This window comes from Lutjanus erythropterus, chromosome 13 (genome assembly GCF_056507025.1).
Source record: "Lutjanus erythropterus isolate fLutEry1 chromosome 13, fLutEry1.hap2, whole genome shotgun sequence".
Classification (NCBI taxonomy): domain Eukaryota; kingdom Metazoa; phylum Chordata; class Actinopteri; order Lutjaniformes; family Lutjanidae; genus Lutjanus; species Lutjanus erythropterus.
Window position 1 is genome coordinate 29,778,713 of NC_139329.1, and position 25,970 is coordinate 29,804,682.

The following is a 25,970-nucleotide window of genomic DNA, read 5'->3' on the forward strand; positions in this document are numbered from 1 at the left end:
AGTTTTGGTTGTTTGTTTCAATTTATCGTGGCTGATGACGTCTGAGGTGTAGGCTGGACGGAAGTTACGACATACAAATTACCCAAAACATATCGTGGCAGACGGGTTTTGATAGCATGCTTTTGCAGTTAAACTCTACATTATGGTGGAAATGTTTGTAGGTGATCAGCTGTTACTGTGTAATTTCAAAACTTAAACATTAACTCATCAACTGTTACAAGCAAAGCGCATAAAAGGATGATCCTCGGTTAAACCCGCCAGATCGGTCAGGCTGTCAAGTAGCTGGGCTCAGATTTCCGAGTTAAACATCGCAATTTCAAAGTGAAACCATTTTCATGTGTGACTGTGTGGGCTCTTTTATTTTGAAAAGGATTGACCGGATATGTCATTGTTGCTGCTGTCACCCTGACACCAAGCAGACTCTATGCCCATGTGATGTGTGTCTGGTGTGTAGCCCACACAGTCTACGGTCTAAAGCGGGTTGTCTTTTTGTTGCTACAGCAGAAGCAGTATTCAGGCGGAGTGTGACACACTTTACCGCTGAATTGCTTTGCTGTCTACTAGCGAAACGGATTTTAAACGTCTGTACTGATGTAGCGCTAACGTTAGCATCTCCTGAACTCATCCGGACTGCAGTCAGTAATCCCATAAATTCGACTGGTAAGTAATGTTAGCTTAATTTAAATAGAAGCATCACGCCGCATAGCGAACATAAGGACAATTTCTAACGCATAAATGGTAAAAGACTGTCTCGAGTAATGGTGGCTTTGCGTTCGGTATTTGTTAACAAGCTTGTCAGTTAACATATCCTCGTTAGCAAGGTCAAATAGTCAAAAAACAGCCAGCTACAAATAGCTAACACAGTTAGCCAAACTGTGCGATACTTTTTTGCTAGGATGGCAAAGGATTGACCCGCCCTACTCCACCTCTGATTGGCTAAGAGTGATATTCTTACCCTAACCAAACTACTTATCACTCACTATGCCGAAGGAGCTAAAGAAGGCAAAGAGTATTAGCCAATCAGAGGCAGAGTAGGACGGGTCATTCCTTTTCCATCCTAGGGAAAGAAACTTGTCAAACTGTCTGACATCAAGGCTTTGCACCCATCACAGTGCAGCGACGGTGATTTGTTTTACAACAATTAAATAACCGCTCGGTGGTTATGTCAGACAGTGGTCGCCATTGCTGACACGTGACAGTCTCGTAACGCTCGTTTTTGTAGAAATGCATTGATATAAGTTGGCGGTGTCTGAGAAAAAAGTCAGCTACATCCCATCTGCATGACTGTACTGTGTCGTACTGGGTGGCGTTCAGGAGCCAACAGCTAGAACAACTGCAGGACGTGAATTTCAGGTTATTCTTCCCTCCTTTAGTATCGCCTTAGTAACGTTCATTTCCTCTGACCACCCCAGGATGCTGACAGTCAACTTGGGTGGGGCTGACGCGGATGACAGTACACGGGAGCAGAGCCCAGGGATAAACCAAACCGTTCAGGACCAGTTAAAAGCCCGGACGAGGGTGGACGGTTGGTAAAGCCATGACCAAGCCCGAGTCGAAGAAAAGCAGCGTGGCCGCGATCAACAACGCCGGCGGCAAGTGCGCCACAGCCGCATCCACCTCCGAGCAGGTGAACAACGGCACGGTGGAGCCGGGCTGTCCGATCCAGAGCCCACAAATCAAAGGCGGTGTGGTGAAGCAGCCCTCCAGGGAGAGCCTGTACCGGAGAAACACTGAGTGCGAGGTCTATGACGACGGGACCAACACCTTTTTCTGGTGAGTGCGCTCTGGCAATGTCAGCTCCTGCAAATGTCAAACCCTGAACGCTGCAGCATCTGAAGGGATGGTGCAGTTTTGATCACTGACAGCAAGAAAACACTTAAAATTTACAGTTCCTGCGGAAAATGGCATGCGTTTAGTGACAATAGGGTGTGTTATAGGTTTCAAGGTGAACTGAAAGACAGGCCCAAGTGACCTCTAATCACAGCAAATACTGAGACAAGTTCCAGATCTTTAAATATAGCATCAAGCTCAAATGTGTTCTGGGAAATTGCAAAATGATAGTGTAGGGCAGCAACTGACAATTATTTTTCATTGTCAAGTATTTTCTCAATTTGGTGGTCAGAAAATGGTGAAAAATGTTGATCAGTGTTTCCCAAAGCACAAGCTATCATCCTCAGATGTCTTGTTTTGTCCACACCCCAAACATATTCAGTTTACTCTCATAGAAGGAAAGGAAATACTCATATTTAAAAAGGTGCAAATGACAGTTATTTTTATTTTATTTATTTATTTATTTTGTATATTTTTTCAATTAATTGATTAGTTATTTGGTCTATAAAACCAGAAAGTGGTGAAAAATGTTGATCAGTGTTTGCCAAAGCACAAAATAGTCTCTTCAAATGTCTTGTTTTACCCAGAACCCAGTTCACTGTCATAAAGGAGTAAAGAAACTAGAATATAGTCACATTTAAGAAGCTGAAATCAGAGTTTTTGATGTATTTTCTTAAAAACCTACTTAAACTGATTAATCGATTGTCAAAATAATTGGCAAATAACTTCATTGTTGATTAATTGTTGCCGCTCTGGTGTCAACTTTTATATTTTACCAGCGTTTGGGTGGTTGCTGGTGCTAATTTCCCACCTTGGTAGGGCCGCAACTAAAGATTATTTTCATTGTTGATTAATCTGTCTATTATTCTCTAGTTCAGTCGATTAGTTGTTTGGTTTATTAAATGTCAGAAAATCATGAAAAATGTCAATCAGTATTTCCCAAAGCACAAAGCATGTCAGTTTTGACTTTTTGTTTACCTATAACATGATTTAAATCAATTCATCAATTATCATAATAGTTTGCAGTTAATTTAATAGTTGTCAAGTAACTGATTAATCATTGCAGCTCTATGACAGTAAGGAATCAACTAGGCTGACTCCACAAGCTGTCAGCTCTAAAGTGTTCTACTAATATTTGCCAGGCTGTCATGGATGCTTACTTTGCACATCCAAGCTCAAAGCCTGTTGATGACAAGCCAGGAGCTAATATCTCAGCCTGCACCTTCAGCAGAAAGAGATCCATGGCAGACGTGCAGTCAAGACAGATATTCTCTCCATGTGAATATCTCTCCAAACTGGAGGAGTGAGTTCAGTGTGCACCTACTGACACAAATGCCCACACACAGACAGCGTGGTGACGTGCAGGATGCAGGTGTTGTGATGTGGACTAAGGGCATGAGGCTCGTCTGGAAAAGTGACATTCTCCTCTACAGCCTCCTTCAATATATACTAAAGTGACTGTGGCCCTTCAACCTGTCGCTCCAGGAATATTTAAGCCTGAGGAAGTGTGTGTGTGTGTGTGTCTCGTCTCTGCTTTGTGTGTAAAGCAAGGCGCAGTAAGAATCTGCTAAGCTATCCAATATCTTTGGCAGCAGAGGAGACTGCTACTCCCAGAGAGAAGACTTAATGAGGATTTCTCATTCCTGTGTTACAACCTTGACGTCCAGGTTTCCTGTTATTACAACTCTGGAGGCATTAACAGGAACTAAGATGCTGAGATACCTTTGTCTATTTAAAATATTAAAGTAGATCAGCATCCTGCAGTATGTATAGGGATATGGTCACCCCATTTATATCGATCAGATCACTGGTATGAGTTCATGATTTCACTGGTATTTTTTATCAATTTAAGTACATGCTGATACCAATATAGACTGATATAGCGGCGATAGACCAGTATCCAGCTGATAATAGCGGCCACCCCCCATCCCACTATAAGCTGGGATCTAAACTGAATATCTTTGGCTTGTGAACAAAACAAGATAGGACCTTGCATTGGGAAGCAGTGTAACATTTCTCACCATTTTCTGGCATTGTATGGACCAAGCAACTAATCAATTAGAGTAATCAGAAAATGATGGACAGGTCAATTGATGAAAATAAACGTTAGCTGCAAATCCAAAGTGTATAGCCAACTAACAAAATGCAATGTTAAGAAATAGTATTGAAACATTCTGATAATATTGAGATAAGCTAGCTCAGTTTAGACACAAGATGACCAGCTGCTTAATCCAGATTTGTGATTTTTCTGGCCTCACAATGATTGGTTTGCACTCCCAGTTTGTCATAATGGACAGTTGATAATGAAGAATGGCTTTGGAGGTGTTGATCTTGTGGTCAACCTGAAAACCTGTGGCCATCCTAGATATTTATGAATTAATAAACACATTGATAACAAGTAGAAAAAAGGGGTAAAATACAGGTCACTGAAAATATGTAGCATGTTCCTGTCATAAGTCACGAAAAATGTTCATTCAGCACTTAATACATTTCAGTTTTTTAGAGCTGACTCGCGATAACAGTGAAGTAATCTGACGTTAAGTAGAACCACACATCAGTGTTGAAAGAGAGGAACTGTCAGTGGAAAATTTGGCTGCTTGTGGTGAATTTCTGATCAGGGAGTCAGTACAGAAGCTCACTGGCTGTGTTGTGGGAGTCTCCCAAGTGTTATGAAGAAATATACCTAAGAACTGTGTGCCTCTGGTTGTTAAGGATGTCAACCATGTGGTATACAACATGCCTTATTAGCACATATTGGAGCGGGGAAACTTTTTTTCCCCCCTGAGAAAAGAGGAATAGCTTGGATCGACCTTATATAGAACTCAGTCACATGAAGCAAAATTTGTGCTGGCACACTACTTTTGATTTCTTCCCTAAATAGCACTGCTGCCCACACATTTCAGTTCTGAGAGACTTCTGAGAAGGCTTTGTGCATTTTGACTGCTCATAATATCTTGGAAAAAGTTTTATTTTTAAATGTTTTTCAAGAGAAGACCTCTTACTTTAGGGTAGTAACATTACAGGGAAGAAAATTGAGTTTATAACAGAATTTAATGTTTTCTAAGCTTCACAAGGCCAGTGAACCTGTGATCTGTGACAGATTGAGATAATGCTGGGGTCAAATACATGAAACTGACAATTGAGCATGTTTTATTACATAAAGTCACTTTTTTGAGCATGGTAAAGTCACAAACTGTATTTGTCGAGCCTGTTTCAGTCCTAAAATTAAGCTCAGGGTTACATTAGGCTGTTTCTGCATTCTCTGATTGGTCACTGGAGTGTCTTCCACCAGTAACTTGTTTTATCTGGGCGCTCAACCTCAATCTTGGTTGTAGATTTTGTTCTAAGCTTGCTTCTCAGTTGCACCAGGCAGTTATTTCCGGTGCGTCCTTTCTCTCCCGGTGGTGTTGTGTGGTTGTCAGGCAAGAGAGAGGCCAGGTCCTCCCCCGTGTCTCCTGCCAAACAGGTTGGATAAGAAGGTGGAACAGGGAGAAAATGCTAATGACACCTGGCGTGCTGTCTCCGTGACTCAGACTCTGAGCCAAAGGCAGAGAAGGTGACGTTCTTCAGTTTGACACATGACAGCAGTGGCCTGGATACAAAATAAGCTTTTTTAAATTAATTTTCGATTACAATATTATGTGTCTTTAAGTAATAAGACTGGTATTGTTTTAATTTTAAATATCAAGTCCCCTGAAGAGACCATTGTCTTTGTAGCTACACAGTGATATAGCCTCTGTGCCATTGACCTTGATTGCTTCCCCCAAAACTATAAAAAATACATAAAAGAGCCACACTGTTGCAGGGGATGACATGTTTCTTAATAGCAGTAAACCCTGACCGTTTATTTGTTTTGAAACAACTCCATGACTGCATTGCCCTCCTCTAGAGAGTAGCTCTGTCAGACAAATGTCACTGAGCGTGCTCAGGGACATGGTTTCATGTTGCTTTGCTAGTTTTATGAGCTGACTTGAACAAACAACACTTTCTGTGTTAAGTGCTCTTTAATAGGGCTGCATGAAATAATAAAAAAATTGAGCTTAATTTTAATAGATATTGGGATATGATGCACAATTAGTAGGAATGATCACTTTCAGGGATGACCCAGATTTTTCTAGTTTAAGCCAATAGTCGACTAGTCATCACGTTTAAAATGTTAATGGAATTATTTGATTTTTTTTTTTTGGATAACAGAGTGAGCTGCTTGTTAAATACTACCACCAAAATGGGTAATGATGCTTAATGTGTCAGAGTATGTCACAGTATAACCTCACACAAGTCTCTTTAACGTGTAGGAATAAAGAATTTCTAACTTCATAAAAACAAATATTCACAGACATATTCAACACTATGGACGATGTGTACTTAAAAATGAATTTGTTAAGTTACAAACTCATTCCTCTCCTGCTTCACGGCTCCTGTCCCCACCTGAAGCGACTATGTATTCATCTTCCCCAGAGTCAGAGTCCTGGTTGGAGGTGCTGTAACGTTAAATCACCTCAGGTACTTAATTCCCCATCAGCCGGCCTCCGTTGCAGCGGCTGTAACAATTGGCCACAGGCTGGTACTGAATCTGCAGCTGCTGCAGAGGACCTCAGTACAGGGGTGCACACTCTTTCAACTGAGCTACAGGGGCACCCCAGCCATTCTGTAACTTTGTTGGTTGAAGTTATGTAGTGGAACAAGACACTGAAGTTCAGCAACAGTGAAGAGGGGTTTGTACCTGCAACATGTTCCTGAAATTCAAAATTGCTTTCCTTTACCTGAAGCAGTGCTGCTGTCAACACTCCCCATTGTCATATCATTAGGTTAATTGACAGACACTGCTGGCTGACTGCTGTTTATTTATTCCACAGTGAGCTTCACAGTTCACTTGCAGGTCACCCACACACAATGCTGTTTGGTGTTAGTGTTTCAACTGAGCTCAATGGAGTGTTTTTGACAGCCGGGGTACTCTGAGAAAACAAGCACAGGAATGACAATAGGTCAAGCGTTTAAAAGTGCTTTGATCGGCCTGTGGATAGCCTTTGGGTCATCCTGAAAAATAATAATAATAAATATTGGCCAGTTCCAGTGGCTGCCATATTAAACCATACTCTGCCATTGCTCCCACCATATATGTCTGTCCTTATCAGTTATCTTGCAGTTATATCCAGATATCATTTGAGTGCTTAATTATTTTCCCTCTGTCTACAGTAATTAAGAAGTCCTGGGGTTATCCTTTGGATATTGTGTGTCCTTGTGACAGCTGGATAAATAAAACTTTGCCCCTTGAGTTGAGATAAACCCCACAGATAGCGTGGATGTATATCTGTATAGTGTGTAACTGCTATACACCAAAGGCCAAGGTTTTTTTTCCTGCTATTGGGTGTTACAGTAGATATGAGCCTATGACCTTCAAACTCAAGCTTAACTTTTCTACTAAAGTGTACAAATTTTATTAGTTTAACAAGCAAGATACGATTTTCACAGCCCACCACCAGACAGGTCACCAGAAAATTGATGCTAAAGCTATTTTTTGACTTCTATTGCTCCATTTAAGTGATAGAAAACGTTGAACTGACTCATAAAATCCATACTCATGGTGTCTTTTTTGATTTGTTTGTTGCACACCCCTTTTGTAACTATTTTCAGCTGAAGTAACCCAGTTTCCCAACATAAATCGGTTTCAACTCATCTGTTTTATCTCCACTCCCTTCTTTAGATTTACCACTGATTATTAGCAATGTTTTAGTCACAAAGCTTTGTTTTGACACTTTGTTTTGTAATCACTTGTGTATTCTCAACTCAAATTACAGTACATCAATATTGTTCTCCTCTGGTGGTGTCAGATAGCATCAGTGGATTTCAATCCTCCAGTGGTTTTTATTAAAATTTCCTCTTTACAAATGTTATTAATATCTTGCTCCCCATCTCTCTCTCTGCAGGCGAGCCCATACTGTGACAGTGCTGTTCATTCTGACCTGCGCTCTGGTCTACGTCACGCTGTTGGAAGAGACGCCGCAGGATACGGCCTACAACACTAAGAGGTCAGTACACTGCACTCGTCACTTCCTCAGTGTCCTCAAAGCCCAAACCCTGCAGGACCCAGCAGGCAGCCCACAAAATCCCCTTGATCCACTGAGGCGTTTTGATTGGACTGAAGTCTGAAATAATCATTTTGGCAGCTACTTGAGTAAGCAGCATTGCCACTAATTTCAAGGTTTATTAATATTTTAATCTTTGAATCTTGAGTCAAGCTGGCTTCACATTGATTTGCATCCCTGTTCTTTATAACCAGACATTGACCACAACTTTATCTTCATTTGATGTTCTGCAAGTTCAATGAAGTGTTTTGTTTGTCTATCTTTTGTGGGTCATGTCACTTTGTTATTCTAAGCCCAATGAATAGGTCACATAACAAAGCCAGCCAATAAGCATCACAGTTTTTATCTCACCTCTAACACCATTTGGCATGAAGCCACACAGCCACAGTACAACATGGGTGAGGTTCAGAATTCATCATTTCAAGTTGAATCACTTCCTCCTTCAGTAGCATTCACCTTTAGCCCCGCTGGCCCTCTTTCAAGGCCATGTGGAACTTGATGTAGTATTTTACAGAAAAATAAAACCCCATGACAAGAAAGCACATGAATACAAGGTCTCAAGGTTTGATTAGATAGTGACTTGGCAGAGAAAATATGACTGAGGTCTGATCCTGTTTCTATTATTAGTGCCCCGTCAGACCAAAACGTACTAGAAGCTCAGTGGCAACTGATGTTTGAGTCTTTTGTGTGAATTTGATTTATAGAAGGTATGCACTAATTTCACTTTTCCACCAGGACTCTCCCCCTCAGTCAGACCGAGAGGCAAAACATCCTGCAACATGGCTGCCGCTAGTAGTAGTAGTGGTGTTGCAAAACCTGGAGTAAATCAATCAATTATCTGCAAACAAAAGTAGTTAGACTTGATAAGATGATGATGATAACATATTTTGTTTGTTCTATATTACTGATACAATCAGCTAATCCCCCTAACAGCTCAAAATAAAGATAATTCCAACAGCACTGTTTGACATTGGCAAGGAAATATTGCAGATTTCACTGGGGATCCCACCCTCCTGATCAGCTGTGCTGCTCATCCCACAAATGCAGGATCCTTACAAATGGGACATAATTGTAAAGGGAAATAAACGCGGTTTCCAATGATATAAGATACAATGCTAATAATACAGTGTCAACAGAGATACAATTGACCAAACACAAATTTCCAAACTTTTTTGACAGGTTTTAGTGTATCAAAGTTCACAGTGGAAATATACAAGCTCAAGCAAATCACCTGATATCAGCGGTTAAACCCAATTGAGTTGATGTCATTAATGCTGGTGGTGTTCAAGCACCATAAATGTTTTCAAATGTGAAGTGCTCTCAATGCCCCTTTTTATAGAATTTCTCCTGTGGTTATTCTTTTTTTTTCTTTTTATGATAAAAGAAGTATTTTGGTGCAGTAACATTGTGGATCTTACCTTACTGTCCAGCAGGCAAATTTGTGATCTGCGCAAGCTAGCTGCTGGTTGCTAGTTACACAGCTTTGCAAATGAATTCATGCAGTTTGACCATTGACCATTTGACCAGCAACACAAACAAACACACACCGGTGATGAGGATCACAGAGCAGAATTGCCCAGCTTCTGTTCAACAACAAAGCCCTGCAGCCCATTTGCAGCAAAAAGCAAAATGAAAAACGGTTACTGGCATTCAACCTACTGCTCATTGTGTAGCTTTCTTCAAATGAGGCTTAACGTTCACACACCTTCACTGTCCCTCAGTATTACAACATTAATCCAATGTTGTCCCACGGGTTAAAAACTAAAGCAGCATAAAACCTGGCGAAACTTACAGCTTCCAAGTTTGTAATCAGGTCGCAGTCAGTCACCACTGATCTGTCATTTCACTTGAACCCATACTGTTCCTCGTATTGTTAGTTGAACGTTTTAAAACCTTGATTCATTGTTACTCACATTAAAGTGCAAAACAAAAAGGAAAAAACAAAACATGAACATTGTGTTTTTTTGCCGTTGCTTGCCATTCCCTGCAGTTAGTTTGCCAATTGTGCTGTATATCAAAATTCCGGTTATTGTGACAGCCCTAGTAACATGTCGAACACAAACACAAATATTTTTTTTAAGATTTTCAATTTCATTTTTCAGAACTGACCTTAATTTGCTCACTTGGCCTGAATAGACTTGATCATGTTGGTCAGGAGTTGGCGTCAGCTTCACACTTGTCTGATAACAGTCATATGAGCTCTGAGCTCCTCTCTGTTCTACAAACTCAGGACTCAGCTCTGATATTTACTACAGGAAAGGGCCCTCTTTGTGAAATCTCTTCATGTGAATTCAAAATGTGAAAAAGAGTTCCTCCGTCTTATGATTACTGAACGTTATTAATTAATTTTGTGTGTGTTTAATTGGAATAGTACATGGCAGGCCCAGCACAAGCAAGCTGCATGATTGACGTGTGTGTGTGTGACAGAGTGTGAGTAATTGTGGTTGTGTTTGTGTGTATGTGTATGTTGGTGTTTGTGAGGGATTGTGTGACGACCCAGTCTTAACAGGATTTGCTGCCGTCAGCGTAGTCTGGCTCGTCGGGATAAAGACCCTAGAGCTTCTTCCTGGCAGCGGAGTACACTCACTCACATACACACACACTCACACACACACACAATCTAAATCTCGATCATGTGCTCATTCACACACTGTTGGATACACTCATGTTTTAAAACAGTGTTGTTTTAGCTGATCGGTTACTCTCACACCCATGAGGACTCACTTTAAAACATGGTTGTATGCTCTGAATCACATACCCACACTTTCCCACCTACACACACACTTCCTTAATCAATCACTCAATCACACACACACTCATGCTCCCACACTCAGTGGAAAGCAAGAGTTGTTCATTTGTAAGTTCAGAGCATCATCCTCGCCCAGTCTCCTGGTTTTCAGATCTCCGCACAGCAGCAATTATAGGCAACACAGCAGCGGCAGGTTCAGATCAGCCCCATCTCGTAGTAAACACAGAAGGGAATTGTAATAAGGAGTGACTGCTACAAGTCTCTGCTCCATGAAATCCATTTTATTATCCTTAAACTCCATCATTAAATCCTCATGTTTTGATTGCATTCTGAGTGACAGGAAAGGACTGACCGGTGACGGTTACAAGAGTAAGCGATCACTATCCTGTGCTTCTTATTTTTATTCGATGATGCATTTCTTTTTTCAAGAGTTTTCGAGTCATTCACACTGGGTTTTGATTAGCTTTCCAGCACACAGCCCTTTTGCACCCAGAAGTGGTACCTTAATGTTATTTTTTACCCCAGATTCTGTGTCATAACCTGTTTTAGACTAGTGTTTTGGGTCTGAATAATATTCATACAGACTACACCTGTCAGCGGAGACAACCAACTCTGCTTTCAATGTCAGCGGATATATGTTCGGTTTCACTCTTGCCACTGTAGGAATAGTGTCACCGCTTGTGAGTCAACACAGCCACTGGATTTCTATATAATATATCTTAAATGGCATATTTCTGTGGTGATATTTCTTGTAGGGGGATTGTGGCAAGCATCCTGGTGTTCCTCTGTTTTGGAGTGACGCAAGCCAAAGATGGACCCTTCACCAGACCACATCCAGGTAAGAGTAGCACCTTCACATAAACGATCTAATATTTTCTAAACCACCATTTCCCAGTTTTATGGCAAGATTTTCATCCTCTTCATGGCATGTATCTCAGTCACAGCAGTACTGCCCTTTTCAGTTTTTAAAAGCTACAGAATATTATCATGCATGTTATGCAATGCAGGTTAAACTTGTATTTTAGCAGGTCAAGCTTTAACAAAGCTGTTTATTCCACTCTGAATCATGTCCAGAATATGTAAAAATGACAGTGTTTGGCCTGTTAGAACAGATAGCGAGAAATATGTGAAAAATGTGTCACTTAACTGCCTTTGAACCTAGGCATTACAAAGTGCTTGTTTACAAACTGAGATATTGAAAATATTATCCTCCATTACAGTAATTGACAGGAATTATAGGGTGTTCATATTGCAAGCTATTATCAGTAGAAGCTCAGGTGATGAGTCTTCTCCATCCCTCTACCATTTAGAGAGATAAGAGTACCTTAAAGCAGTTAGAACTAATTCAATCAATAGCAACATTTGAGAATCTCATGTTGGCCTCTAATATGAAACAAAGATCCTCTGAGTGCTGGGAATCAATACATACAATCGATGGCAAAATGTAATTGTCAAAATAAAGGAGATGTCTGACTAAATTAAGAATTCTGTTGAAAGCAGGTGAGGTGTTTTCCTGGCATGGGTAAGGTCCAATCAAATCCTGTAGAGAACAAATGAAACACAAACAAACAAGTCCACCCTCGTGAACATTGGAGGTTCTTGAAGTCTCACCTGGCTTACAGCTGTAATATCTGAAAGACTGTGGTGCTCTGTGAGTAGTTAAATAGACATTCTCAATCCACCTAAACACACAAAACTCCCACAGATTAGTGAGCTGCTGTTTAAATGCAGGAAAAGAACATCCGGCAGCAAGCATACAAATTTTGTTCCTTAAGATTTTTTCTGATTACCGTATATAGCTGTCAGACCACTTCTACACTACATCGATGACACACTGTATCAATGAGATTGAGACAAATTTACATTAAATCATTGTACTAACTAAACACCAACCATTAAAGAGGATAACTAAAGATAGTACACAGCAACACAGGGGCCGAAGCCACGTTTTCACTGCAGAAACTTTCCCCAGGGACAGTGATTTGGAAGAACTCAACTGGCTCATAACTAATTTATTAATCAAGTAATTGTTGCAGCTCTGGTTATTTTGTATTGTTTTAACTTTTAAAAAATATGTATTGGCCTGGTGGGGTTTTGGTGTGGCTGAGTGCATTAGCCTAACTGTAACACTGTGTACCTTTTTTAAATCTGCCACACACTCTAAAAGGATGCTTCTATCCTAACAGTGCAATTCTTAAAAGTAGTTTGCTATTTAGGTTTTTAAGCAGGTCATTAATGCAGCAGACTCATCCTGTTTCTCACACAACATGTTTCTCACTAACTCCAAAGGGAGAGGAAGGAAGGGAGGAAGGAAGATAACAGGGTGTGGTGGTCACATGGAAACACACACTGAATGTTGTTGGTTGTTGGAGGCGTGAAAGTGGCCGGGCAAGAATTTAGGCTGCTGTTGTTGCATTACTCGTGCCTCGTTTTGTCGATCGAGAGACAAGGGGGTTTTGTTTGCGTGTGTTTATTGAGTGACTGTGTCATACTCCCTGACCTGTTGAGCCAGCCAGTTTGGTTCAGTTGTTGTGCACCTTGTTGCAGTGCAGTTGACTGTCTATAGGTTTATACCCTGGGAAAAGACCAGAGGGACTTTTATATTTACAACCTGCAACTCTCAGTGGATCACCAGCTGGGAATGTCACAACAAACTGAGCTTATACACATCCATTCACAAGAAATTACAACAACAATAACAAGTTGAATTAAATTGTTTCTGTGGGGCATTTATCACAAGGTTCTGCTATTATAGCTTCAGGCTTTTACCACAGCCACTATTAGTCTTTCCACGTGACTTAAAAAAAAATCTACTGATGAAGATGAACTTTAATAGAAACCAGATTATCTGTTGCAATCCCTCTGACTGCAGCACTCAACTGTCGCTGAATTTCACTTTATCCTGGTAACAGAAAAAAACACACTCTAATTTCTGTTTTGTGAACTAAATAATTTAAATATGATTCAGGCAAATTCTGCGATATTAAAATCACCACATCATGTTCTGATTTGTCACAAATACCGGCACGCCTAGCAGCTCATCACATCCAGTCAGGTGTCTTGTGTAAATGTCTTTCATCAAACGAGACTTATGGCATTTATTCACATTGTTCTGGATATTAAGAGCATTAGTGAAAAGACTAATTGTCAAAAATCAGGGCAGAAACATACAAGTTAACATTATACAACCAATCATTAAAATTCATTGTGCAGTGTCAATGTTGAAAGCTTATGAAAGAAAGAAGCAGTACAGAAGATCTGTGTGGCTAAGAGAGACATACTGGTACTCAACACGATATAAAGCATCACTGTGTTCTACTCTTGACTGTATCACATGATTATCATCTCTGATCTGTGCCCTTAAAACAACAGAAACTAAAACTGAAGTCATAGCAATGTTCTCTTTTTTTTTTTTTTTTTGAAAGCAACACAATGATGAACCAGTGTCAGTTGTTGGTAGAACTCTCACCCTCACTTTCTCTCTCTTTGTAGCTTACTGGCGATTCTGGCTTTGTGTCACTGTTGTCTACGAGCTGTTCCTCATCTTCATCCTGTTCCAGGTTAGTGTGTTGATGATATTGAGGCCTTGATGGTCTAAAACATTCACATTTTATTGCCATGCAAATTTTAATTTTGACAACCTCAGAGCAGACAAAGTCTTGGGCACCCCCTGTGTTTTTTGGCGCCCCCCTACAGGGGACCTGGACCTCAGGTTGGGTACCAATGCTCTAGAACAAGGCAGCAGAACTAGTTCTCTGATGAAACTGACAATTTTTGGGACACTCATGTAGACTTTTGGTTTAAACCTTGGATTGTGTGTAAAGCAAAGTATCAGCATCCAAAAAAAACTTGTGGTGGAGTACCAAAATGCATCTTTAAAACCAGGACTACACTCTAGCCAAAATAACGGATTTTGTTGTTTGAGCTCTGCTCCAATCTCTCCTCCCACATCTGTAACCCTGGAAGCCTCTGTGCTCTTTCCCAGTTTAATTAAAATGTCTATTACTGAGCCAGAGCCTTTAGCTGGCAAACTGTATCTTAATCAGGCCTTGACAATGTTGAAAAAGTTTAAATACTTAAGCCATCTACATTCTTTACTCATGGAAAGAAAATTAAAATTGTAGCTTGGTGAAAGGCTTCATTTAAAAGCCACAACACAAAGCAATACAATATACTGAAGCAAAAAAAAAAAAAAAGAAACTTTCTAAACATGTTGTGGAGATTTCCCTTTTTGACTAATTTAATTTCAATAGATTGAAGAGATATGTATCTATATCTATATATGTACATGTATGTGTGTGTGTTTGATTAAATACACATGCAAAAGTGATTAGTAGTGAAAAATAACATCTTTGCTATTTTTGTAGAAATTGCTATCATGGTTATTTTGAACTTTTGACAGTATGATTTATTACAGCAGCATTTCAGTTTTCTGTAGTGATCATTGTGGCCTTTCGGTGTTACCATATCTCTGTGGCTGCATAAAAGCTCCTTTTCAGGGAGAATAAGCATTGATTGTTTCTACACTTATCTTTTAACCCCTTGTTATCCAGACAGTGCATGATGGACGACAGTTCATGAAGTATATCGACCCCAAGCTCGGGGTACCCCTCCCTGAGCGCGACTATGGAGGAAACTGCCTCATATACGACCCAGGCAACACCACAGACCCCTTCCACAACATCTGGGTGAGACTACTGATTTTATTTTACTTAATGCCACCCATGCACCTGTTTTTCAGTTATGGCTAGGTTTCATTCAAGCAATAGCTATGTCATGCTGTTTGAAACATATTTTGAATATACAGTACCATTCATGCTGAGACATTTGAAAACTGAAAACTGCCTGGTAAATAACAGCCAACCTTCCAAGAGTTGATATTTCTGACTTGGTCCTGTTATTTATATTGTGGCACTCTTAATCCTCAGTTATTAATAATAAGGATATGGCCCAGATCTTAAATAGTGTGGCAGCCTAAATAAGTCTGTACACAGCCTTCAATGTGACTGTAAAATCGATAGAATCCTCTCTCTCCCTCTTTCTCGAGTTTCTTTCCCTCATCTGTTCACACACTCATTGTCCATTTGACACAAGTTCAACCTCACTGTCTCTCTCTTTCTCCCTCTCTCTTTCTGTCTCATAACTACACACACACACACACACACACACACACACACACACACACACACACACACACACACACACACACACTTGTTGTGTGCTGACTGGCTCCAGAGGCTTGTGTCTGGTGCTGATTGTAGCCCATCAGTGGAAACAGGCCGTCTTCCCCTCCGGGGAGACAGTCTGCTGCCATGACCCACAGCCTATCTCCACTGTTGACCTAATTTCAACTTCTCATAGTGGGTCAAACCACGACATCCTCCACTAAATTACAGCAAGTCTGTGTGATTACTCTTTTTGTAAATGGCAGATAATGAGAAATAAATTGTATCTAAATCACAAGGCAGGAAGGAATTAATACCAGAGTTTTTTGGTAGAGATCATAGTTTTGGATGTGTTTTTTTTTCTGTGCCTTATGATGTCCAGCCAAGTTTTGTTCTGTTCAGTGACCTAGTACTCACTGTTCTCATTTCTGGTTGGTACCAATGGGAGCTAGATGTGGTACTTTATTAGAACACAGAGACTTAGACACAGTTAAGAGTAGGGCTGCAACTGTTTATTTTCATTATTGATTAATTCTTAGTCTATAAATTGTCAGAAAACACTTTTTAAATTAAACTTTTAAAATTGTTGTTAGAATTTCTCACACCCCAAAGTGATATATTCATGCAGCTTGTTTTATTTGACCAAATGATATGTTTTAGTTTTCTAACAGTTAGATCAGAGAAAATCTAAATTATGCCATGTTTTCACTTTGTAATCCAGCATTTGAAAAAGTGACATTCACTTGAACAAAGCTTCTTTTCTAATCTAAGTTAAGCTTACTGCTGTCGGCTATGAAAATGAGCTAAATTTTAAATGGAGTTTGTGTGGCACATTTGAATTTGATATGATAGAAGCTTAATATGTTTTTTTATGAAGAGAATTTGTTAAATGAAAACACTGGTGTGTCTCTACAGGACAAGATGGACGGCTTTGTTCCAGCTCACTTCCTGGGATGGTACATAAAGGTAGGTATGGTCTGAACACATCTGATCCCTATACACCTGTGTGCACTAATGAACTGGTTTAAACTGTACATTACCATCTAAGGATGTTTTCTCAGCCAGTTATTACAAGTAACGCACATTTAAACATTAAAGAGCAAGAGATTTTTATTTGTCAACTCACATGAAATATTGTCATAAAACCTAAATATATTTACAACTAAAGAATCAGACTTGATAACTGAAAATTGTCAGTTCAACTCCTGATCTGGTCCTGACTGGCTGATTTAAAAAATCTGTCCCTTTCTGTAATACACTGACCACCGGGGTCTTCAGTCTGCTGTTGTATGAAACAGATTGAAAGCACCGGTTTGCTCTGTTGCATTTGCAGCAATCAAAAATGTTAAGTTTCTTTCTATGGTATCTTGCTGACCTCCTCCCACTCCACAACCATTCTCCTCCTCCTACTCACTCCTTTTTTTTCTCCTCTCCTCCTTAGACACTGATGATTCGGGACTGGTGGATGTGTATGATAATCAGCGTCATGTTTGAGTTCCTGGAATACAGCCTGGAGCACCAGTTACCTAACTTCTCAGAGTGCTGGTGGGATCATGTAAGTACAAATATTAACTGTTCTTCTCCTTTGCTTACCCAAGAATCAACAGGTGTGCCCTCAGGAGGGAAAATATTAAAGTGGAAATAGCTTTAGAATAATGACAGCATCCACATTTAGATTGGCTCCTCATAAGCCTCATTTTAACTATGCAATTCTGTTTGCCACCAGGCATAATATTTACCAGGAAAATGTTGTCTCCATTATAGACTAAATGAATGAACAAATGCACGCTTTTTTCTCTTCATGTTTTCCTCTAAGATTACCGCCTTGAATGAACAGAAGAATAAACTCGAGGAGCCTCATTAGATCTTGTTTCAAAATATGGGTTTATAATACAACACATATCTGTATACAGAGACGATCTTGGTACAGCGTGTACACATGAGCACAGATCATGCCTAAAGCTTAAAGATACAATAGAAACACTCAACTTTATACAGTATGTCTAATGTCATACAGAATCACATATCATCAAGGATGAACTGTAAGGTGCTACATTACATAAGCAACAATGACTTTATCCAAGCCCTAAGATATCTGTGGCTCTAAAAACACAGTCTCTATAGTAAGTATGCCAGAGGCAACAGACAGTAAAATTCTTCAGCAGTAACGATAAAAAAAAAAATAGACCAGTAAAATAACTATTGCATGATGTTTCTTTGCATGCATTTTTTAAGAAACATGTAGACATCAAAATTAAACATGCTGCACAACTTGTTTTTACAGTGCACCATGTTTTGTTCTCCAAACATTTTCAGTTATCTTTATCTCACGAAGACTTGTGTTCTAATTTTGATGGACTTACATATTAGTGACAGCAAATTGTACAGAACATTAATGCACCTGTGAGTCATGCACTGACAGTGTACTCGATTAAAAAAAAGTGACATAACTAAATAGAATTTGACAGTTTCTTAGAATGGAATTAAAGGAGCAATACATAGCAATTGTGTGTGCAAAAAATAGTACTACAGTCCAAACAGCCAGCTGGAGCCATAGACTGTATATTAAATAGGTTGAAATCCTGTTTAGTATATGATCTATGCCCCCCACCCCCTCTAGCCCAGACTCAGGGAAAGCTCTGCAGGCTGCTGGAGCCTTGCAGGATGCACACAATAACAAGCAACAACAAGTCCTCCACTGTAAGTTGATCAGCTGTTTATAACAGTCACTTGTCTGTCATTGTACAGTAGGGCCTGTTATCCTGAAAAGAAAAACCCACTGATCCAAAAATAAACACTCTGGACTTTGAGTAAAGTAGCTGCCTGTTTCACTGCCTACTAGACTCTACTAACATATTGCACAGTTTACCCATTATAAACATCTACACTTTCTACAAAATTTTTTATGATTTCTTATGATTCAGAAAGAGACACTTGCTCATTCAGTGAACATTCGGCATTAAATTGAACTCAGATTAATGTGAAACTGTGAGCGCTAACATGACTTCCAGTTGTGAACAGGCTTATGACATTTTGTGTAACTGTACAAGTTGCAAACATTGGAGGACTGCTGTCCAGTGAACAAAGTTGTTACTCTCTTGGCTTGCTTGCACTGTGACAATAAAAACTGACCTGAATTCTGTGCCCATAATCAGATGCAATACTACTTTGTTTTTTACAAGCTAGTCAGCATGACAGATTCTCCTTGTGCAAAGGTCACTGTACTTCTGAGGTGTTTCTCTGCAGTGCAGTGACTGGTAAAAGCACAATGTGGAACAGTGTCTTGCATGAAGATTTGGGGAAGTATTGTGATTTTGTAATATCCTGCTACCTGATGTCTGCTGCTGAAGTAATAAAGCTGTTTTTATTTTTGATACTGAGATTTATGACAGCAATTATGTGCTTATTTGACTGAATGAAAATAATCTTTTATTATACTGAGAGGTAGCAGGAGAAATCACGTGAACACAATTACAAAGCTACAGAGCAACACAATAGAATGTAAACAGACAAATAGTGGGGGTGTTATATAAGGTTTAAACAGCTGATTGTTAAGAAAGTTAAGTAAACTGGGTCAGTAAGAATTAAGGGTGGTCACTTATTTACAATAAGTATAGATTGCAATCCATACAAGTTTATATACAACGGAATGTAAATATCTACTAAAAATATATTTTATAAAAGAGAAGCTAAAGACAATGGTAGCTGCTTTTTCAATGGTAATATATTGTATTTTTTCTCTTGCTCTGTCAGGCAACAATGTCATGTTTAATATCGAGCTGCACTGTCTATAAAATATCAGAAAATTGCAAAATTTCCATCCCAGGTTTTTAAAGTTCAGCATGGTGTCTTGTTTTGTCAGTCTAATACTTAATGATACTCAGTTTAATATGATATCTACTAACTACTCGACTACTAAGTACTTTGATAAAATATTTATGTTTATCTCTCTTCTAGTGGATCATGGATGTGTTGGTGTGTAATGGTCTGGGGATCTACTGTGGCATGAAGACCCTGGCCTGGTTGTCAATGAAGCCCTACCAGTGGCAGGGCCTGTGGAACATTCCTACATACAAGTACGACTTCATAACTGCCTTTCTAAAACATAATTTTGTGTATCAAAAAGCGCTCTTCTCTAAGAGAAATGAAACCACAAAATTTAAACAAATTTTGCTACTTCTTCACACTTGTCTCTATTGATATAAAGTTATAATGTTCCTTGTTTGAAAGCAAACTCATTTTTAACAATACTTCCTCTTTGAGTTTTGAATTAATGTGAATTATTATGGTTGCATTGCCTCTCTGCCATCACTGCTTTGTTCGAAATGTATGCATGTTTATTTCTAATCGTATCTCTGCTGTGTTGTTCCCAGGGGCAAGATAAAGCGTATAGCATTCCAGTTCACACCGTACAGTTGGGTGAAGTTTGAGTGGAAGCCTGCTTCAACAGTTCGTCGCTGGCTTGCTGTGTTAGGCATCATCTTTATGGTAAGAAATATCCTGTTGTTTTAGTTGACGTGTCAAAGGGATTTTGGTCATAATAACAACCAAGAATAACATTTTAGTACGATGAAAAATACTTTAAATTAAATACGAATCCTCATCATACATGTCCTCAACGTGCTCTGCATTACCAACAATGAGTCCATGTTGCTAAAACGTCTTAACCCAAATGTTTTCTGCCATGAACCACAGCCAGGTCCACACACTGAAAGGTTAATAGAAGACATTTCAAAAAGTGTCACAACCACACCATTTCTGTCCCCATAATTATTCCCTTTTTAACTTCCTTTTTTTTCTCACTGCTGCTACTTTTAACAACTGAATTAATAGATTGAGTCTTAAGTATAGCTTCCAAACAATCAAGATAAAATAAGATATTCTTTCATTAGTCCCACAATAGGGAATTTTTGCAGTGTTACAGCAACACAGTGGATGGCATAAATAGAAAGAGCATCACTAAAAATAATAAATAATGAGTAAGTAAACAAGAATTATGAACAGGAGGAAATATCTTTTTTTTGAAAATAGTTGATTGACAGGAAATGAATCCATGACAGACAGGATCATCTGGTGTTTTTCCACATTTGTTATCATTGTAACAGAATTACAACTTTGATTGTTATATAGTCTGCTTTTTTTTATAAGCTATAGGCAACAATTGCAATGTTTTCAGATGTTGTTTTGTGCTCAGCTTTTTCCTGAAGCTATTTAGTTACATGGATTCTGCAGTCATCATTTTTTAATTTATTAATTAGTATTAGTATTTATAGAAAAGTAATCAGTTGGTGAAATGTTAGTATTAGTCCTTTTCTTACTTAGATAATAAAGATTTTTGTTAACATATCAAAACATAGTCAGCCACCAGCCACAGATTTAGATATATTGACTAAATTGGTGCATAAGAGACATCCTACTCTGTTTTCCCAGTTCCTGCTCGCAGAGCTGAACACCTTCTACCTGAAGTTTGTGCTGTGGATGCCTCCTGAACACTACCTGGTGCTGCTCCGCCTGGTCTTCTTTGTCAACGTTGGAGGTGTAGCCATGAGGGAAATCTACGACTTCATGGATGACCCGTGAGTAGCAGCGACATGCAGTTGGGGGTTGGTTGTGTTCATAGGTTATTCACATGAATTGTATTAGGAATGAGGTTAATGGCATTCACTTTTCATGAAAGCACCATACAGCTGTGATGTACTATTGTTTGTTATTCAAGTCTTTTTTTTTCCTCACTGTATACTCTAAGTTCAACTGAAGTGTCAGAAAGGTGCTACAAACCCAAGCATAAAAAAATGTACGTTAAGTAACACTGGAGGTGGGAGAGTTTAATCCTTTGAGGATAAATGAAACTTGGTCAAAAACATGTTCTAAAACTGCAGATGATTCTTATAAAGTGCTGTCAGCCATCCTGTAAAGGGACAGTTTGCTGAAAATGATTGTATATGGATTTTCAATCTTTGTGTCTTTTTGTCTCTGGAGGATATTAAAACCCATATTTCCAGTTAAATGCTAAGAGAGAGATCACCAAAGACCAGTACCATGTTGCCTACATATACCAGTTCATGTTGCATGTGAGGCTGTTGTTGGAAAACCCTCAGAGTGAGTTAAGGAAGTGGATGTATTTACTTGACTGATAGCACAAGCTTCTTATCACATCTGCCTACAGAGAGAAAGCATTTCTGCTTGTCTGACAAATATTTAAACATGATTGCATCACCCTTAACAATTGGCAACACTTATTTTTAAAAAGACCAAACATTGTTTGCTCATTTCATTCAGGTTGTCTTTAAGGAAACTTTCAGACTAGCTATTTTATTTTCATGTGTCTATAAAGTATTGTGTCAAAAGCTTTTTATACAGCTGTACAGGTCGCACTGACCTTGAGTACTACAATGGTACGTGTATTTTGGTGTTGCCAACATCAGAAGTGCACCTATAAACAATAAAAACAGTTTTATAATTTCTCCATAACCACACCATTTCTCATTTTCCCATCAGGAAGTTCCACAAGAAGCTGGGCCAACAGGCATGGCTGGTGGCAGCCATCACAGTGACTGAGTTCCTCATCGTGGTCAAGTATGACCCCAATACCATCATGCTGCCCATTCCCTTCTTCGTCATGCAGTGCTGGCTTTTAGGAATCATCCTCATCTTTACCTGGACCGTGTGGCGGTTCTTCATCCGGTAAGAAGTGGGCTGGGTTACTGGGTAGAGGGAAGTGGGATGAATGAGGTTTGGAATTAAGATAGAATTTATTATAAAGCTACTCTAAGGACATGGATGTCTGAATAGATTATAAGATAGATAGATACCCACAGATACCCTGTGCTTGTTAAGGTTAAAACAAGGTTAAAAAATATCCTTTCACAAAAAGTAAATTATGAAAATGTTCTGCAACTATAAAAATTAAATAATCCAGATTTTGTTTTCAGATAACGTGTTAGTGCAGATTGTTGGTTTTTGAGGCCAGACAAAAGATTTTTTAAAGGAATGTTTACCACACTAAAGATTCAGATAAAGGAGGAGCATAACAGTCAGTTCAACTAGTCTACTGCTGTTTAATAAATACCTGTTTTCAGTCACTGTTGCATTGCAGAAAGTACAGTTAGATCACAATAATTAATAGAATTTCATGCATGATTTTATGTGTGTATGATCCCATCCAGTTTGATTTCCTTTTTCCTCATGATCTCATGCAGCATTATATTTTAGTTTTCTCTTGCTTTGATTCATCTTTGGTTAAGTAGGGTGCCTGTTAAGCATAGCCATGCCCCAGCATGTTAAGCTTCTCTATTTTCTCCCTTTGCCTCCCCGATCCTCCTTCCTTTTCTCCTTCCCACCTTCCTAACTCCTTCCTGCTCATGCTCAGCAGTAATGTCCATGTCCAGTGAGGTAGGTATGCTTTGTCCCATCCCACTCCCTCCTATCAGCAGTGTTGTATTTTGTTTTATTTCCTCCTAATGCATCACTGTCTGGATCCTTTATTATATTAAAAATATCTTTGGGATCCCCGAGGCGACACAGATATTATTACACATGAGTCTGTCTCCTGCATTGCACTTTTTAGGTTTTTGGTCTGGTGATTTTTATCACCTTAATTTTTAGCATTTTCCTTCATGTCTTTTTTTTTGTCTCAGCTGCAGTCGGTTAAGTAACACAGAAGGCAGCCAGCTTGTGCTGACACTGTAGACATGATAGACAGGAGACACGAGGACTCATTGAATGAAACCCAGATCAACGGTTATAGTGCCCTGTGAACTTTTATCGAAACATATTCCTGAAAATTGTTTTATCTGTAAAACTCTACTTTGACCCCCCCACCTCAGATTTAGTCTTTACAGCCACCATACAGTATATAAATATAATAGATGGTTTATAACATGTGGTTTATATTTATAAGCCGATATAATTTTTAAGTGTTAATATACAGTATTTTAGGACTGACCTGAATGCCTCTACTGTTGCCATGGAGGGGTGGTGATTTATTTATTTTTTGTTATTTTTTTGAAGAGAAGAAGACATTGCATTGGTTTCACTGAAAAAGAGGCTAAAGACTCATAAACAGAAAGAGGTGGAGTTCCTGGTGTTAAGTTATCCTCAGTACACAGATAAAGAGGTGAATGCTGTGATATGAACAGAATCCACAAGCTGCAAGCACAATGCTGTGACAAGCGCCAGCTCAAAACTCTGTACACACTAGCAATTTCTCAACACTTGCATGCCCATAAAGTTAACTTTTGAAACTCTGGAACTGGAATAGAAAAGACAGTGGGTAAGAGACAAAGCCTCAAATATTAGCAGGTAATTCTCACTGAACCTTCAAAGCCCCAAATATCATATTCAGGACAGCCCTAGTATTTGTCAGCCATGATATCATTAAACTTTTTTAAATTATTTATATCATTACACTTGTATTTTATATAATTACACTATCATTCAGTATTTACACACCATCCTCCATTTATCAGTGCCTACAGGAGGAGTTATAGTTACAAATGCATTAATAAACACTTACAACTACATTATAGTGTGTAATTAAATATTTTTTAAAAAATTAACGGGGCATTTCATACAGAGATAGAACTGTTCCCGAGGCTGATCCTCCTATTAATAGTGCCTTTTTCCCCTTGATTCTGTCACAGTGACATCACACTTCGCTACAAAGAGACCCGTAGACGCAAACAAGAAGTCCCCACGGACCGGGACCGTCCTCTGGGCAACGGCAACACAGGCACCCCGTCCGGGCGGAGCAAGCTGAACGGCAGCTCCGAGACGGTGCGGCAGAGGAAGTCCTGAGGGGGAGCGGGAACGCAAGTCATAACCGGTTGGTCAGCAGTAGCTGGAGGAGAAAGGACAAGGTTTGATGGGGAAAAAAAAAAAAAAGAAAAGACTGAATCATGACGCAAAGACACACGTAGAGATGAACAGATCGAAACGTGTATGAGCTGTGTAGACTTTTTTTGTGCCTACATGAACCAAGTAGTCATTCAGCCGAGACAAGGGGTGGAAGGGGCAATTTCATTCGGTGCATTGTCTAGTTTTTGTCTTACTACAGGGATTTACCTCATTCTATTTTTTAAGAACATTTGGGAAATTAGACAAAGGACAGGATATGTGTTATTTATACTTTGGATGTTAGGTGATTGGCGGGAGGGGGGGCTGCATCAAAGAGAGGTATAATAGTGGAGGGAGTGATATAGGTGACCAGGGAAGTAGATAGACCAATAATTGACAGCAGTTTCCATTTTCTCAGCTGCACTTTGTCTTAGAAAACAAGAGATGAGCATCGGGAACATGTCCGCCACTGTAAATAAGCTTTGTTCTGTGTTGTGCAGTCGCATCCGTGCAGGTGAGAAAAAGGAGAAGTTTGGCACAGTGATGGAGCTTAGTCAATAAAGACACATTACTATTAAGTTCAGTTAAAATTAACTTTTTTGTTGATAGATTCTCATGCATTTTTGACGGTTTTAGACTACTCTTTTCTTATGTTTGGTCCGGATACATCGTTTACATGTGAGAGACAATATCAGCTTTTCATTTACACTTCAGGGTTTTCATTCCTGGACGCACTGAGCCTCGAGGTCCTTTTAACTGCTGGGGATCCTCCCTCAGTCTGACACAGAGAGGAAAAACTCCTCTCGAGCTTTGTTCTTGAAAAGAACGATAAGTTTGTAAAAGAAAAAAATCAATATGTACCATATTCTAGGTATTTAACTGCTGATATTATACATGATATATGGGGTATAGTTTGGGTGTTTTTGTAGATGTTTTGTTATCACTATTGTTATTTCTCTTTAGGGTAAATCAATTATGAACACTAGATTGTACTCAAGTTCCTTTTTGTAAAACGAGGCACTTAGAAATCTGCAGCATTCTTAACAAACACATCCATGACAATCACAGTGATGGAAGCTGTGCTCCCGTCTGATGGAGACATGTTGGTTCACATACAGCACGGTGATAAATGGCAGAGATCTGGATGTTCCTCCACTGTAACAGGACTGTAAATAAGGTTGGGCTCATCAGTCACAACAGAACATGAATTTAATATCTGATTCCTTTTATGCCAAATGTTTTTTTTTTGTATTTAACTCTTACATTTTTTATTAAAATCTCATGTTCTGCTGTGTCTGAATTAGC

At 39.2% G+C, this 25,970-nt stretch overlaps 1 protein-coding gene across 1 annotated transcript; it reads left to right on the forward strand.

The window, feature by feature from the left end:
* Positions 1-424: 424 nt before the first annotated feature.
* On the forward strand, positions 425-25,965 carry ptdss2 (phosphatidylserine synthase 2). Its single transcript, XM_084733578.1, has 13 exons — positions 425-660; positions 1,413-1,773; positions 7,758-7,859; positions 11,421-11,503; positions 14,158-14,225; positions 15,219-15,353; positions 16,746-16,796; positions 17,272-17,385; positions 19,788-19,906; positions 20,204-20,318; positions 21,261-21,406; positions 22,329-22,514; positions 24,473-25,965. The coding sequence occupies exons 2-13, from the start codon at positions 1,538-1,540 to the stop codon at positions 24,624-24,626; spliced, it is 1,509 nt and encodes a 502-aa protein (XP_084589704.1). The 5' UTR covers positions 425-660; positions 1,413-1,537; the 3' UTR covers positions 24,627-25,965.
* The last annotated feature ends 5 nt before the right edge of the window (positions 25,966-25,970 follow it).